General features: G+C 41.7%; 2 protein-coding genes across 4 annotated transcripts; one reads left to right on the top strand and one right to left on the bottom strand.

Annotated features, from left to right (window-relative positions):
* Positions 1-380: 380 nt before the first annotated feature.
* Positions 381-4,366, bottom strand: vgll4l (vestigial like 4 like). The gene is made up of 5 exons (XM_026342265.1): positions 4,165-4,366; positions 2,390-2,513; positions 2,021-2,270; positions 1,330-1,411; positions 381-1,181 (listed from the first exon to the last, which is right to left on the bottom strand). Exons 1-5 carry the CDS (start codon positions 4,229-4,231, stop codon positions 880-882), a joined length of 825 nt encoding a protein of 274 aa, XP_026198050.1. The 5' UTR covers positions 4,232-4,366; the 3' UTR covers positions 381-879.
* A 2,157-nt stretch (positions 4,367-6,523) lies between these two features.
* syn1 (synapsin I) lies at positions 6,524-17,116 on the top strand. Of its 3 annotated transcripts, none has more exons than XM_026342351.1 (14): positions 6,524-6,752; positions 7,021-7,412; positions 8,390-8,447; positions 9,335-9,426; positions 9,598-9,754; positions 10,465-10,554; positions 11,055-11,117; positions 11,233-11,375; positions 11,464-11,538; positions 11,635-11,737; positions 11,822-11,971; positions 12,360-12,429; positions 12,513-13,020; positions 13,937-17,116. In XM_026342351.1, exons 2-14 carry the CDS (start codon positions 7,099-7,101, stop codon positions 13,962-13,964), a joined length of 1,851 nt encoding a protein of 616 aa, XP_026198136.1. In that variant the 5' UTR covers positions 6,524-6,752; positions 7,021-7,098; the 3' UTR covers positions 13,965-17,116. The 3 variants fall into 3 exon arrangements, with proteins under 3 accessions (XP_026198136.1, XP_026198134.1, XP_026198135.1); XM_026342349.1 differs by having other exon boundaries at positions 13,899-17,116; XM_026342350.1 differs by having other exon boundaries at positions 6,524-7,412; positions 13,899-17,116.
* Positions 17,117-18,008: the final 892 nt, after the last annotated feature.

Here is an 18,008-nt window from a genome sequence, read left to right as displayed (position 1 = left end):
AGGATCTGTAGGATCTTACAAAGTCATTTTCTCAGGAGACAGGAATGTCAGAACACAAGGCCTGGTGCCTGCTGGAACACGTACCCTCACATTCCCTTAAACTTACAGGAATAAGTCCCCAATGTGTTGCTCATACTGTTGAATAATTTCCACTCAGTGTGTGGCAACAGTTAAATGTAAAACGGCATTTGTGCACCAGACATGTTGTAGACACTCACTGAGTCACTAGGTTGTGTGGTACACCACCCTGCCCAGTTTTACAAGGTGGCAACGAGTTCCCAACCTTTGAACTTACAGGGGGCCTAATTCATTTTCTGGCATGTCTAAATTATTTTTTAAATAATAAAATTGCAATTGGAAATTACAAATACGCAAAACTGTTTAAGCATTTGAGCATTTTTATTTTTCCTTTTCTTCTCAAACGTCTTTGTTTAGTGTACAGCATACAAGCATACTATAATACAGCATAAAGGCCAGTCATTTAGACTACAAAGAACCCAGGTGTATCAGAATATAAATCTAATACAATGAAATTGTGGCATTCAGGCTGCATTAAAAACAAAAAAGACACAAAATCAAAGAAATGTACGGGAATATTTGGCTGATTTTTCAATCATCCCAGAACATCATCTACAGTATTCAGGTTATTAGATGCTATCGACAAGCACAGGATAGAAATGTAACAAAACAGCCACTGATGCTACATTCTTCTGTGTCGTATGTGTTTTAAACCTGGACACACAGAGGTCCAATGTGACACCGCTCCTGCATCGGTTAGCTCGCTCTCATAACACCAGCCCTGGCATTTCCATCCAAGCAGATCTGCTCGCAGTGAAATGTTAAGTCCAGTTTCCTCCCATGTCAGAGGTCATTTCTGCTTTAATTGACAGACCAGTGGCTGGAGGTTGGCGATGGGCTGCTGGTGGACTCTTTATGGGACTGATTTGGGCTGTGGCTGTAGGTGGGGGAGTGGGTGACACTCGGGCTGCTGGGAGGTGTGGATGAACAGGAGGAAGACTTGGACTTAATCTGCAGCCATTTGTCTCCCAATGCCTTGGCGAAGTGGTCGTCGACGGACACGCTGATGGAGAGCTGCTGGGAGCGGGCTTTCTGGTAGTTCACACCGAGGCTTCTCTGGAAATGCTCCTCAACCACGTGATCATAGTTGCATTTGGAAACCACTGGGAAAGAAAGGATGATTGGCAAACATTAAATACACACCTCAGTGAGTCAGTAAAAGTGAGTTTATGTCGACAATATAATGCGTGTGAGACAGCTAGGGAGGGACTGTCTGGAGGGTGAGCTCATTCACAAGAGTGTGAGACTCACCTGATGAGTGACTTCTGTGGTCCTCAGATCTGCACGATGGATTTCTTAGTGAGGAGACACAAGTGATCACAGAAGGACGCATCTGAAAACACAAGAGGAGATCAGGGGGTCAAGGGTTTGAGGAAGAAACGCAGACAGGGGACTTTCTGCTCGCTGGATTCAGTCTACAACAACCTCGTTTTGTGTTTTGTCTATTTTACCACCAACTAAACCTGACTGTGCACTTCCCATTAAACAAGCAAACAAACAAACAACAAAAACCGCGCACAGTGTTCAGTTGGAAAACTAACTTCGGAAACCGATTAAACTGGTTGGGTCTGAGAGTCAGCTCACTCCCAGTGTGGTGGCATAAACAGGTCAAAGAGAGAGCAGTCTGTTTGGTCTTGTTTATGGCATTCCTCCCTCCATTGCTCACATTTTCTTCCTGAATCCGGCTGGATTGCATAGCTCAGACAAGCTTAGGCCTGCATGCACGCTTGGAAGTAGAATGGATTCACTGGCTTCAGATGGGAGATGTACCACTGCTGTAGGTAGCCTGGAGCTACACTGAGACTACAAGGGAACATACAGTGCAGCTTCACCTTTTCATGAGTTCTATCAGCTAAAGATCCCTGATCTTTGAGAAAGCTGCTTTGAACGCACAAAGTGTGTGTGGAAGATGCAAGCAGGACTTGTTGTCTTGGTGAATTACCTGGATTTGACTGGTAGCTGTAGTTTTAGTCTTTTCATCTGTGCTCTCCGGGTCTTTTCTTGGTTTCTTGATAAGGGCAAGTGGCTCATCCATGACTGGTGTGTAGTATACATGGGTGGGCAGAGGGCTGGTGGGACTGGGTGTCGGACTCCATGTAGATGAGGGGCTCTGTGGGCTGTTAAACACACCTGCTGCTGGTGCTGATCTCTGGGCAGCTTTACCAACGCTTCTGCTCAGCACCCGCTCTCGCCTGAAACAAACGTTCACCAGAAAATATATGACGTCTCTGACAGAATTTGTATTTATTTCATCTTATTTTTACTGTTGAATTATTACTGGGAACATTAGTAATAGACCAGTTCCACCAACCTTTCCTCCAGAGTCAGACCTCTCTCATGGATGCGCTTGCGTTTGACTGGATACACTGTTGGGGCTCGAATTCGGTCATTTGTGATATGTCTGTATCTGTCTTCGCTCCTGAGATGGGGCTGACCTAAACAAACCAAATGAAAGTGCACAATTACAGTGAGATGCTTTTAACTCATGCAGGCATTAAACCAAAGTGAACTTATTTTCTTGAACAAGTGACCATGTACTGGAAGTGATGAATTTACTATACATCGATAATGGTGTGTGTCACTCAGTGATGACTAACCACTTGTTTTGATCCATGACATCAACCTGCATGACTGCTATTCGTGGGAAAACGTTTTTTGTCACCGTTAATTGTAAACTCCGTTAAGCTGTAGAACTTGATATACCTGATTAGTGAGCGTTGCAAAACTACACAACTAATTCAGTGCTAACGGAAAATGTTGTTTTTCTGCATAATGTTGGCATCCTGCCCTGTCACACAATCCAAACGGCCCAATCAACGTGTTTTGTTATGATGAGGATGCCACACATGTGGGAGCTTTCAGTTTTTGAGGTCCCTGATCTGGGCGGCACCCATTTTGGGAAAAAGGCCATCAGTGTGAAGACACACACTGGATCTTTGCAACTACACAAGTTGAAACACATCAAAATGAAGCTGCTGATGTCACAAGTGTGTTGGATAAAAGGAGTGCGTCTGTATATCAAAAATACAGACATTAAGCTCACAAACACAGTCTTCTCGTAAATGTTTATTTGCACTATGTTCACAACAGGATGACTCACGTCCAGCCTGGTTTTGCTTCCCAGCTGAATACAGTCGAAAGACAAAACAGTATTCGAAAATGTCATGGCAGCATAATTACACTGCGACCCATTGTTTGACTGTATGCACAATTAACACCACACTGATGTCTTTTGGTAGAAGCCATTTAACTGTATTCAAATGAGCCAGTCAATTTCCAAAGAGAGCTGCTCACTGTACGACCTGTTTGAAGTAAAACAATAGGTGATCATCTGTTTCGCATGTAAAGCAACAAAAGCAGTTCAGAGTCTGCAGCCAGACTGTTTGCTCCAATACGCAATTGTTACTGACTAAACACTCCAACACCTGTGAGCTACTCCTTCACACACACAGTGCCATTGTGGAGGAGGGGAGGGGGGGGCAGGTACAACCACACCTATGCTGATTTTCTAATGCCTCGGGCATGGTTATTTCTTCCTTATTAGCAGAGGGAATACGCTACCTGACCTTCTGCTTTGCTGCGTGTAATCAGACTTTATGGCGATACACCAGAAACACCATAACAAACAAACATGCGAGTGACAGCACAATTAACAGAAACTTGAAGATCACGAGCACCACTATGTGCTGACAGTGACTCCTTTATTCTGTTGTGTTCTTCGTTATTAATTACCCGTATGTAATCTAATGATATTTTCTGTATGGCAAAGCTAAAATGATTTGACAAATGACACATAAAATGTTTAACTTTGCTGGTATTCTTTTCCATTAGACTGATATCACATCTGATTCTTTCCATCTGATATTTAATTTACATAGATATCATTCATCGAGAAAGAATAAAGGCTTCTATAGTTTTATAAAAAACAGTGTAACATGATAATAAGATCCAAAGATATGAAAACATTAAAATAAAATGTCATAGCACAACAATACAGAGACTTACTTTCACAAATCAAATTAGTTCAAGTATTCAGTGACATCAAACAACACAAGGCATTAAAAGAAAGGTAATAATCAATCTTACCTTCTAAAATGTAGACCTTAAAACCACTGCTCATCCGGGTAATGTACTGGAAATTTGCCACAGCCATGGCTCCTTGTCTTTGCGTGTGTGGAGTCAGATACAGAGGAACACCTTGACTGCTGGAGCTTACAGGACACAATGTGCCTCAGTTATAGATTCTATTAGAAAGGTAATGAGATGCTGGGTCTGCGCTCAGCCAGGTAAAGTATCAGGTGAGAGGAGATAGGTGCAGTGGCTTTCTTGTGACTCTTTCCCTGCACTGTGATTGGCTGTCGTCTGGGCCAATCGGAGGCCCTCATTCGCTCATTGTTATTGTGCTACAGACGGAATGTGCACACAGGTAGGCCTGTCTCATAAGTAGAAAGTGAAGTAGCTAAATGTCAGACAACTCCTCAGAGTGAGATGATTTTCGGTTTTACTTAACGCTTTCATTTCTTCAATATAAAAACACCTCTTTTGCCATGAATCCCCTTTTCCCCAGAATTTGCCAGATTTCTCCCCAAAACATACAGAAAGTGAAGTGTGCCTTTTGTTTCCCCCACCAGAGTCCTGACTCCTGACCCCCAAGCCCCCACCTCCCTCCCACCTTGCAATCTCACCAAACTGCATTTTTTCGAGTGCTTAGCCCACCGGAGCTCCAGTCATTCCACTGACCTGCCCATACACGCACGCAGCTGTACTACGAGCCTGCCACATCAGTAATCCAAAGGCTTTTGTTGATGGCCAGACAAAGACTCTTAAGTCCTGAAAATGCTGCTGCCATGAGAACAATCTTGCCCGAGCATATTGAGGAGTTTGGCCACACATAGGAAGTCCTCGGAGTCCACTAACTCTGATAATGTCCAATACTTTTACTGCTGAAAAAGTACCAATGTGTATCAGAGTGTACTTAGTATGAGTTTGAGATATCTTTATGAATTGATATAAGATAAGATATAAATATAATATATCATTGACAATGAAAAAGGGCCCCTGTGTTTCCTCATCAGTATTAATCTATATAATACCAGAGGTAACGACCTAACAGGGTGAGAGCGACTGGTGGATACTGGTGGACAGTGGTTAAACAATGAGAAGGAGATTTACATGTAAAGGGTTTGCTGGAATACACATAGGATACACATATTAAACGCAGGGGTTGATTTAAGGTCGACACTGCCCCCTGTCAGTCATCCGCTGCAATAGCACAGCTTCATACCCTCCATTAGAGCTGAGTCCGTACAGTCCATGGGGTTTTTACACTTTAAAACACGTTAGATTTTCTGGGTCTCCAGAACCATTTAGGTGAAGCTCAAACAGTCCAGAAACCTTCTACTCTTCGTGTTACTCCCCTATTAGAAGTCTGCACTGCCTGCATTAATAAATATGAAACAGTGAAAGTAATAAATTAGCCCTGAAACGTCTTATACAATATATATTATTATTATATAGTTTAATTTTATATAGAAATCAGATTATTATTCTGCTTTTTGCCGATCTTTGAATTACATTGGCCACTATTCGTATGCGCATCTCTTTCTTCTAATGGTAAAGGATTTGTTTGGCATGTTTGGCAACCTCTGATGGGTTTCATCATCTAAAAAGCAACAACTTCATAGTTATTCTTGTTTTTTATTTGGGGTAGAATAAGTTGGGCTACTCGTGGGTAAATTAAAGTTCATAAAGTGGATATAACAGGCACTCATGGTTTAGGTACACTCAGCTTTGCGCCTCTGTGTCCATTATGAACACCTGAACTGTTGCCATCACAGTTCAGTTTCCACAGCAGAGCCTGCTCCCGGGGGGGGGGGGGGGCTGTGTTGATCTCTGCCTCCTGGTATCACCGACAGACCGCACAAGCCTCACAGTGTGTAAAAGTAACACCCAGTGTCCGCGGCTGAAAGACAGGCTGCAAGTGTGCCACTGCAGCGTTATTAAACACACCAGGAAACCATATTACATCAACACCCACAGGCACCCCGTGAAGTGAACAGCGGGCTCATGTCTGACAGAGAGCGACGCCCTTGTCACACCGCTCTCATCAGCACCACCTTCACATCCCGACACAGAGCTGCGTCAAGTTAGACAAGCACAGGCCGAACGAAACAGGAACTTTAATAACATGCCATTAAAAAGATAGCGTTTTGATCAGGGGATTTAGAGCTCTAATCACTTGTTTATTTCCTATGTATTGATTAGTTATCTGTCCTTGTCCAATAACTACACGCTGAAACGATTAAAGTGTGCTATTAATTATATAAATATATAAAAAGAAACACAACACCAGAATAAATATTCGTTTATTTTGAAAGCAACTTCCGGAAGTTGTGATCCGCACTCTGCCTAACTTGACTGCGGTCCAGCTTGGCAGGCTCCTTTCCCTCAGGATGACTGGGAGTGACGCAGGGCAGTCGGAAAAAAAAAAAAACTGGGGCTTGACGGTGAGGACAGGGAGAACGGCGGTGATGCAGGAAGGACTGTAGCTCTCATTACACAGGTTCAAGCCCGATGCATGGCCTCCCTGCCTGCACAGAGGACATGAGAGTCACCCATCTGCTGACTTCACTGTGAGAAATAGGCTAATAATAAGGAATCAGCACCTCATCAAGGTAGGCTTCCTCCCGCCTTCTTCTGACTCTAACATCACATTGCAGCGTTGATTGGTGGTTTATTAACCAGAGAAATGTGTGCAAATGAATGATCTGGTTAAAGTCAGCCTTGTGGACCTATTATTTTTCCAGCCATTATCAGCAGGCTTTGCACTGGTTTCCTTTACATTAGCCCATGCCTTGAGTTACAGTCACGATTTCCTACAACGATCATCAAATATTCCAAAATCTGCTCCTGACTAATAACACAGGACTTGCTCCTCTTTAGGATCACCGAAGTGTAATTCGCATTCTGCAGGAGGATATCTGGACCAGTCTCTCTCGGTCGTTTTAACTAGTCTCCATCATGAACTACCTACGTCGACGACTCTCGGACAGCAATTTCATGTCCAACCTGCCCAATGGCTACATGACTGATCTCCAACGCCCAGAACCGCCGCAGCAAAGCCCCGCAGTGTCGCCCGGGCCGTCGGAAAGGCGCCAGTCCACCAGCCAGCAGCAGTCTGGAGGTGGAGGCTCCAGTTTCTTCTCATCCATATCCAATGCTGTTAAACAGACCACAGCTGCCGCTGCTGCGACCTTATCCGAGGCAGCGGACAGGGCCGGAGTCTCCAGCAGTGCCAAGATCCTCCTGGTTATCGACGACCAGCAGACCGACTGGTAAGAGCAGTGCGCATTGCCAGCACGCCTTCTCCGTCTAGACAGAGACGTGTGCCAGGTTGTGGGTTGCAGTGCTCCAACATCTAGAAGGCCACATGATTCATCCAGTGCTGTGAGATCCATCCCGTGCAACAGCCCGTGGTCCTCCTGCACAGATCAGAAACACCTTGCAGATGTGGTTGTGCACTAAGGTTGCCACGACAAAGGCAGAGAGGCCATTTTCACCAGCTGTGGTGAATTCATCTTACATGCTGTCATTAAAACGCCTCTAATGAAGCCACTGGACTGGATATAGGCCAGTGCCGGCATGGTGTGGTTGGCAGGTGCTTTTGATTTGAGAGCGCATTGTGCAGATAAATGCATCCACCATGTTAAGTGAAGCTTCTTCACTTGTGCACTTGCACACGCAGAGCTTTGCACCAAACGTGATAAAAAAAACAAAACCCCTTGTCTCATAATTACACCTTATGTGAAAATGAGGTAGGCAGATCAGAGCATCATCACATCAAAACACTTCCCCTCCACAGCACTGAGCCCATGTGGTTCCACTCTGTCACAACATGCAGGAGGTGTGGATATTTATACTTCACAGGGTGGATGTGAAAGGACCTGATGTTTGTGAATTTCGTCCATTTTAAACATCCTTATAAGCCAAGAAGGATAAAATGATATTTCATACTGTAGGTTACTTCATTTAGCATTAGGCATTACCTGCTATTACACTAACATCAACATGCAGTACACTGCTATAAATGGAGTAGCGTATGTTCGAAAAGAAGGAGAACAAAACCTTTGATGTCAGCTTATTTCATGTTTTCACTGGTCAGCACTGGATACATTTTACTACATTTTCAAAAGCTCTTGCAAATACTTCAGGAAACGTCAGCTGTCAGTCACAGGAGATAGGCTATGTGCCAAATCCAATGTTGTGTTCTTCCGGGTACAAACAACAACTGGTTTTCTTGTTTCACATTCAGGGTGAAGGTTTTCAGAGGAAGAAAGATCCATGGTGAATTTGACATCAAGGTGGAACAGGTATGTTTCACAAATCCAACATTGGACTTCATTCTCATCCTGTTTCCTACCAGGAGAACAGAAACCAGCCCAGGTTTACTGAACCTTATGACTAGAATTTCAGAAGACGTTGGTATTTTGAATTATGTTGGTGGACAACACTGTTTGCATGTATTTGTACACAAACCTGGTTAGTAAATTCGACATGATGCATGGTTTACTTGTATTTAGATAAAGGCTTTGTTGTTGTTATTATTATAGGACGAGTTCATAGTATTTAATGATGCTCATTCTCTCCAAAAACATGAGTCTTTTAGTCTCCACACTTTGGTCTTATTTTGGGTTCATATTTTTATTTTTGGAGATAGTGTCATCTCATAAGTCATTTTGTTAGATATAACTATGTTTCAGCTGCACAAAAGAGTTCAGATCAATCAGTCAGCATTGTCTTCATAGAAAACCCTTAGAGTGACAGAGCGGGGAGTGTTATTCTCATTTCAATAGGAAGAGCTTTCTCTTTGCAACAGATTAAGAGACATGTATTTTGTTAGTCTGATAGATCAAACAACTGTTATCTCTTATAGAGGTGAATTAGTTGTTTGTGAAGCCAAACAATTGACCAATAACCATTCTAGCGAATTTGCAAGTAGCTTTATAAACAGCCACAGCTTTTGTCTGCAGGCTGTTTATGCTGAAATCCACCCAGCAGGATCTTCAGACTAGGGTCTAGGTTTCCACTCTTTTTCTCTGTCTCAGGCATTTTCCCCCTCTTACTGTTTTTGCCCTCTGTTTTATGGTGTGCTGGTGTTTTCAGCATTTCACTTTTGGCCTCTTAACAGGAGAAACATACTTCAAATACAATCTGCCAGCTTATATAGTAACTGTATTCGCTGCTTTTCATATTTTAGGCAGAATTCTCTGAAATTAATCTGGTGGCGAATGCTACAGGCACCTACAATGTGGACATTGATGCCATCAGGAATGGACATAAGTTCACTAAGTAAGTACTCAGCTAAATGTCTTATCTGTATAAAGCTATTTCACAATATGCAGTTGGTGCTTGTGAGATACAATTTGGATATGTGTGGAAATCATTTCCCTTTAAATGCCTAATAATTGATTAGTTTGTTTGCAGGGAAGTTTAATATTTATCTGATGTTCTCTGTTCCAGGTCCTTTAAACCAGACTTTGTGCTGATCAGGCAGCATGCCTTCAGCATGGACAAGAATGGAGACCATAGGAACATGGTGATTGGACTTCAATATGCTGGACTGCCAAGTGTTAACTCTTTGCACTCTGTCTACAATTTCTGTGACAAACCATGGGTGGTAGGTACAATTTAATTTAATTCAATCATTGGTTCGTTTGAAACCATCATTTTATTAATACTCGACAGACATGATCCAAATGCAGCCAGATGTGGAGACAGGCAGGTGTAATGCAAGTCAAGCAGTTTATTAAATAACAAAAACAGGCTTACTCAGAGTCCAGGGCCCTGTTCTTCAAATCTGGCCCAAGTAATTCAGGTTAATACGCTGATGTTATGCTAAAATAATCCTGTTGAAACTCATCCAGCTAATTCAGTTCTTAGAAAGCATTAGATTATATAAGATTAGCAATTAAATTAAAATATTTATTAAAATATGGATAGAAGAGTTAAAACCGTGAACAGCATTTGTTTTATTGGCTGAGTCATAATGGTGTGTTTGCACCTACAACAAATTCCCAATGCTGTTAAATTAAATATTGGCAGAGATTGAGATATGTGCGCCTTCCTATAAGCTTACAGTTATGTTTTATGTGCTCATCAGCCTCAGGTAAATTTTGAAATGTTTCTAAAATATCTTGAAAAGTAGCTTTAACTGCGTGTTCAGTCCATCAATCAAACCACAAGTCTAAAGGAAAACGCAAAAACACCTTCAAACCATGATGACATGGTCTAGAAGCAGATACTATAGGAGAGCAGAGCTGTGACATCACAGCATGTTGAAAACAGCTGCATGTGAAGCTGCATCCTAAGCATTTTTGTCTGTTGCAGTTTGCTCAGATGTCTAGACTCCACAAGCAACTAGGCCCAGAGCAGTTCCCACTGATTGAGCAGGTTTATTATCCCAACCACAAGGAAATGGTGAGTTCTTTGCCATCTGCTCTCTTCTCTCTCTCCTCCCCCTTTCCACTTGTGCTAATGGGTATGTCTTCATGCTAAGCAGCCCTTAAAGAGACACACACGGACAGGCCATTCCTTCTGCACGGGTCACTTGAGGGTAATTCACCTCCATGTCGATATTCCATCTCATGTAGCAGCTGGGACCAATTTAATTTTCTTGGGAGTGCCTTGTTTTTTGTTTTTTTTTTTACTTCCCTTTTAGAGGCTGGATTTCTGATCATCATTGTGCCAAGTCAGTGTTAGTACAGTTAAAGTGCGACTGTTTCTGTGGAGCAGTCATCTCCACCCCTGCAGTCACAAGCTGACAGCACTGGGCTGGCTTTCAAGGCATCACTATGAATCAGAATTTACTGCAGATACAGTGGAAGGATGCCACTGTATGCGTCACTTTGGATTGATAGAAATTGATTAGGAAGTTGGTTTATGAGAAATCTGAGAATGTGACAATGCTCTTGTTGCAGATCACCTCCCCTCGATTCCCTGTAGTGGTAAAGATGGGCCATGCTCACTCAGGAATGGGAAAGGTAGCCCTGCAAAGCTCAAATATATTTACTTGCTCTAGTTACTTATGTAAACACAAATGCCATTTCTGGAAAACGTATATATAGATTTATCATCATATTTATATTTTGACTCCAGGTGAAAGTGGACAATCAATATGATTTTCAAGACATTGCCAGTGTTGTGGCACTGACCAAGACTTACGCCACATCAGAGCCTTTTATTGATGCAAAGTATGACGTCCGCATCCAGAAGATTGGTAACAATTATAAAGCATACATGTAAGTGAAACCTCTGTTCTCAACAATCAAGTCAACAAGGGATGGCAAAATCACTTGGTAAAATTTGATAATGTATTTTAATTAACAGGAGAACATCCATTTCTGGCAACTGGAAAACCAACACTGGCTCATCTATGCTTGAGCAGGTGGCCATGTCAGACAAGTAAGAGCACCAATGCAGATAAAAGATGAAACCTCTGAATCATATAGTCTAACGTTTCACTGTACAATTATAGCTCTGTCTACCATGTTATTAAAGGTATAGAATGTGGGTGGACTCTTGTGCTGACATCTTTGGAGGGTTAGATATCTGTGCTGTGGAGGCTCTGCACGGTAAAGATGGCAAGGACTACATTATAGAGGTACTGGAAGGCATTAGACTATAATGAAGGGTATATCTCTCCAAGATCATGATCTATTATCTTATTATCTCACCGCACTTTTAGGTTGATGACTGTTCAATGCCACTGATTGGAGACCAGCAGGACGATGATCGTGTGCAGATTGCAGAGCTGGTGGTTTCTAAGATGAACCACACTGTTCCACGCACTTCAAGCTCTTCCACAGTCCGTGCAGCAGCAGGACAGCCAGCACAGGTCCTCAGACCTCAGATACCTTATACTCGCTGCAGTGATCTCCCACCTTCATTTACCCCACTTTTATCAGCACTGCAGTATATGTCACAACAATATTGGCGAATAGTACAATATCTCTGTGGCTCATTAGCTGTCTTTCACTGACAAACCATGGCATTAGCCAATTTCATGGATAGCTGATGGTCTTCATTTTGTAGCAGATAATGTTTGTTCTTCAGCAATTAGCTTAAAGCAGATGATAAAATATTCACTAATATATTGACATGTCAGTTATTTCGTAATGACGAATGTTAAATGGAAACAGAAAACAACTCACCGATCAAAATTGAAGGTAGTTCGAAAAATAGTTTTCCATAAGTTTTCTTTTCAACCTTTGTGTGCTTTGTAGAAAGCTGTGTCTCCTCAGCCTGTCTCACAGCCCAGAGTGCCACAGGCTCAACAGCGCCCTTCTCCTCAAGGTAAGAACTTCACTTTTTCATAAAAAAACATTTCTTATCATTAGGAAAATATTTAAATGTTACTGTGGTGTTTCCCTCTGTAGGTGGTCCTCAGCAAAGTCCTCCATCTCAGCAGCGTCCACAGCCTCAAGGCCAGCCTCCTGCACAGGTTCAACAATCTGCTGTCAGCCCTTCTACAGGTGACCCCAGTGCACAGTCACGTCCAACAGGTCAGGGACCTCCTCAAGGCCAGAGACCTCCTTCTGGTCAGGGTTCTCCTCGGGGGAGTCAGGGGGGTTCCCCACAAGCTCAGAGACAGCAGTCTGTCTCCCAGCAGCAGAAACCCTCTGCAGGAGGTCCTGGCCAGAAACCCGCAGGGGGCCAGCCCCAGCAGCAAAGGCCCGCCCAGCCTCCTAGGCAGTTGTCACAGGGAGGGCAACAGAGGGCTCCTGACCAGCAGGGTCGACCTGGAGCACCCACTACCCAGCAGCCTCGATCTGCTGCTCCAGGCCAAAGGGGGCCAGGAGGACGACCCCCTCTGCAGCAAAAGCCTCAGCCCCCACAGAAACCCAGTCAGGACAACCCGACTATGGGCGCCTCTCCACAACTAAAGTAAGTAACTGAGCTCACAAGAGACCTGAACAGATCCTCCCTTATGTTTTGCATGCGTTGAGATATGCATGCCACATGGAAAATCTATTCATGGTCTTCAGTGATAAATGATCCACCTGAACGTGCATGATGGATGGATTTTTTATGTTCTTCAGTTCTTCAGCAACAGTTTCACAAAACATTTATATTTTCAGAGATTACAATACATTAAAACAACAACAAGCAGAAGAGGGTTTGTTGTTGTTCCGGACCATAATGGAGTTATTACATCACATCAGATCTCATCAGTCACATCCCATGTTCTAGGACACTGGACACCAAACCAAACACCAAATCAGTTTTGTCTTAATAGCAGACATAAGAATTAATATTCAATATTCAATAAATAATGGTAAAACAATAGAAAAACAACAGATGCTGTTCATGAATGACATTCAAAAAGCTATCATAGCTGTTAGAAATACACAGACTTTTAGTTATTGAATGCTTTAGCTAAAGTCTTTTGCTGCAAAATCTGTATGTTTGCATCTTAGCTGAGCAGTTGATGCGTTCTCCAGCTGGGGATTTTCACAAATACATGACACATAATCCTAATTTTGGATCATATTAGATTGTCAGTGCTCCTGAAACAGAGACAAAACATATCAATCACCGATTAAAACATGCATCGCTTCCGAAAGGTCATTCGCTATTCATATCAGATCAGTGCTAACTTGAAATGATAAGGTAATACTGAATGACCATATCTTTACTGAGCCTTTTCTTTCCCCCCTCTCTCTCTCTGTCTTGCCATGCTCCAGTCTTTTCATTCCATAGGTTTGCTGCATGACTTTAATAGCCTTTCCCTCTGCTCTATTACCATTTTCCTCTCTTTATAGCAAATCCCAGTCTCTTACCAATACCTTCAACATTCCAGAAACCCCACCTCCACGAGCCAGCCTTAGCCAGGACGAGGTGAAGGCTGAAACCATACGCAATCTACGCAAATCTTTTGCCAGTCTCTTCTCAGACTGAGACGGCATAAGTTCACCCCCCCTACACACACCTCTTCCAACTGACAGAAAGATGGACAAGCAAACTGAAGGACAGATTGCTTCTTCCCCCAGTGAACGAGGACCAACAGAAACCCATCTCCAATTCACGTACATTGACCCTGATATGAAAATGTACACACTTGGCACCCACTGCCTAAATAGTTAAAATATTTTAATTTGAACAAAACGTAGAACACATAGTGAGTTTAGGCACTAATGTCTGCAACATTCCTTACTTTGCCTCAAGCTTAAGAAAGTCATCTGCTCATTGTGTCACACGAGCTGGGAGCCTACACTAGCATCCACACATGCAGCACAAAAGCCAAAATATGCATGAGCACCCATACACAAAAATAAGAACAACACAGTAGCGCTCCCACTTGTTTGTTGGTGCCGTGATTGTCATTGTGATCTTTATGTTCAAATTTTGCAGATCAACCAAGTGATTTAAGGGACTGCACAAAGAATTATTGATGTGGGAGGAGCTTGAAGGCTATATTTCATTCTTTTTTAAAAGCAACAGCCTTTCCCTTTCTTAACTCAAAATAATATGGTGAATATAATGCTCACCCTATTTTTGCATAAAGAGCTGCTAAATGAGCTCTACGTATGAAGCTGTGTATAGCCACAAAATAGAACAAGCATCCATAGGCTATTCACTACGTACAGCAAAAATGCAGCAACGGTTTGATCTCTTTTAAATAATATAACACATATAAACCGTGCAATAAAATAAAATTAGAGCCCTCCATTGCTGTCCCACTAAAGATCAGTTTACCAACCTTTAGCAAAAACCTAAAGTACAATACACGCCCTCTATTTGACCTCTCTTCCACTAATAATCTTTGTACAGTGCCTAAGTCAGCACAGCTCCACACATAGGATGTCCAGTGTTAGCTAATGCTAGATCTGTTTGAGCTGTCGACCTCTCATGGTGATGTCTTAGCTGCATGTTAACAGGAGGAAATGGTTGCATTTTCCAACCCCTGACATTGGCGCTTGTAACTGTGTCGTCACATGTAGTTGAATTACTTAGTACAGTAACCTAGTAGGTGTTGTGAGTATGTTGTTGTCACTTTTCTTCCGAGTTCTTTTTATGTTGCACAAGAACAAAAGCTGTCCATATTCAAAGCATGCCTTACACAGACAAGGACGTCAGATCAAATGGAGTTGTCTCAGGGATGTCCAATTGATTGTGACACTTGTGTGTGGGTGAGGAGACTTACTTTACCATATTATTGTGGTTGTTTACCAGTAATGAATGAATAGCATGCATTTTAAAGAGGTAGAAGGTTTTTATGATTTCTAATGCATTTGCACACAGAGTATACTGAAAGATTATACTTGAATACAGTGACATGGACACAAAGCTATTGTGTGAAGTCTATATTTTCAGGTTTACTCATCTGCCACTTGACAAAGCAACAGCTCATCCATTCGGGGGTGCTGCCGTGTCGCTGACAGGTGTGAAATAATAGGATACATCATAGGCAGGGCTGACAAGTGTTCAGGTACAGTTAGAGAAACATTAGATTGTTGCCCGTTTCATTTCATACTCCATTTATTTCAAAGCAATCAAATGAGAAGACCTTATGACTATAAACCAGCTACAAACTTTATTGGATGCACAGTAGGTTAGTGGATTATGTCAGGCTCATATTTAGGGTTCATCAGTTAATAAGTGCACTGTGATTTTGCACTTAAGTAACTCCAACCCTGAAGTTTTTACTTCCATATATGCCTCTCGGTTTTCAACGGGTTCATAGTCTATAAGGAGAGACCACACTCCAAAGCAAACTCAGCCAAGGAATGTTACATACTGTAAATGCGGTTCAGCTATACAATAAAGTAAAATGTAAAACTATAGGAAACTGTTTGATGCACCTCTACAGTAAATTTAGCACTTCCTGCCACCCTTCCCTTGATGGACAACCCTTTCATTGATCAATACTCTGAAAATCTAAGCTGTTGCAGGAAAACAAATCATCTTCCAGGCACAAAAAAAAAAAAAGTCTTCCAGAAGGAGTGCTTTCCATTTGAATGTCAATGTAGTATGGCAATATCATGCTTTTTAGAGAAGACCCAATAGCCAAAAGCATAAAGGAGTCCTGGTTTCCCTGCATTTTCTCCACGCTGCCCGTATTTATCAGTCTATTTGTGTACCCACAGTGACCCCTTGTGCTCAATGGTGCATAAATGTGTGAATGTTGTTCTGTGACTGGTCAAACCAAATAGATGTGTTATACAGAGCTCTGAGTGATGCAGATTGTCACATTTATTCCCTGCTGCTATTTGTGCTTGTTGATATTCTGTGTGCGTCTCGGAACCTTTTGGTTTATTTCAATTTCTGCTTAATTTTTCACGTACACGCTTCTTTATTCTATGAGGCAAGACTATGTGAGGCTTATAGGTTCAAGCATTAGTGATTCAGGAATTCATTTTAATTTTTACTCTGTGTTTATCGTGGTATAGCCTACTGCCAGGAGAATCAGTAAGAGCAGCCTGGTGTAATTGTTATTTATGAAAATAAGACGTCACAATTACCATGAATGATTAATTATCTAAAATGTAATTCTGTCACTCAGAGGCCTCTTGGCCATATTAAGACATAACATTTGCCATAGCACAGACAAGATGGACTGTGGCAGCAATGCAAAATAATAAAAAAAAAAGAAGACAAATTTATGTAATTATGTTTTTGATATTCACTTTTTCTTTTTGAGGTTGACATTACTTATGGTGGATATATTTGACTGTGAATGTACATTGTTTTCTTTGTTACTGCTAGTTTTGTTGTTTTCTAACGGCATTGTATAATCATTGTGAAAAGAGTGAATCCTTACAAAGTTGAACTGATCGTCAGTCGATGCCTGCCAGATTTAAAAATCATAAATGTAAGTGCAGAAATCAAGCTGAGGTTTTTTTGTTAATCAAAAAATAAGATACTTCATAATGTGAGTCATGGTGGATAATTGAATTAAGTGTAAAAAATTTGATGTTATATGCAATGTAGCTATATAATGTGAAAATGAGTATGTTACTAAACATGCACATGCCCAATAAAGTCTATGATCAACAATACAGATTTATTTATTACTGACTGAACATAGCCCAGTCTTTCAGGCTGCTCATTAAGTATATCGATGATGGCAACTGACTACGTATAGGAAACTTGAAAACCGTGCACACTTAGTTGCACAGTGGTTTAGCAGTTATACTAATGTGACCACAAGGTGGTGCGGGCCTACAGTCTGACAAGATTAACCGGGGTTATATAATTCAAGCAAAATGAGCACATCATTCTCCTGAATGTCTCTGTGTTTGTTCACAGATACTGTCAAGTTGGCATAGACTACATGTATAAGTAAATTGTTTAGTTTTTAGGATTTGTTGATTTTCTATGTGGGAAAAGCTGCACAGACATAGTTTGAGTTTTGTCTTTTACTTAGCTATAAAATAAAAGTAAAAGTGTTATTTCTTGTGTCCGTACAAATTGGAGTTACAGTCACACAGAAAATGCAAATGCCAATGTGTGCATAATCCTATTAAACAAAACTAATCTGGCACATATGAACACACAGCTCCCTGAATACTACTCATCAGAGTTTAGCTCATCTTCTCTCAGAATAATGACCTAATTCATGGTGTCTGAGGAAATACACATGTATTATATTCCAATATCTTTTGGTCTTTAATTAGGAATACAATTCTGAATGCAGCAGCTGCAGCTGGGAGAGGCCAATATTATTATGCACCCTCCCCGTCAAAAGAAGGACTGTGTTTCAACCTTGTTATGTGAACTCAATGACCAACTGCAAGAAATACACTAAGACATAGACATAGAGAAATCTGACTTTCTAATCCTACCATAAAATCACTTGCCCTGTCTAAATATTTGGGCTGGCAGGTTTTATGCAGTGGGAGAGTATTCAATTTTAATCACCGAACGGATCA

The sequence above is a fragment of the Anabas testudineus genome, chromosome 9, assembly GCF_900324465.2.
Source record: "Anabas testudineus chromosome 9, fAnaTes1.2, whole genome shotgun sequence".
In the NCBI taxonomy this organism is placed as follows: domain Eukaryota; kingdom Metazoa; phylum Chordata; class Actinopteri; order Anabantiformes; family Anabantidae; genus Anabas; species Anabas testudineus.
Note: the sequence above shows the minus strand (reverse complement) of the source record. Positions and strands in the feature narration are given on the sequence as shown.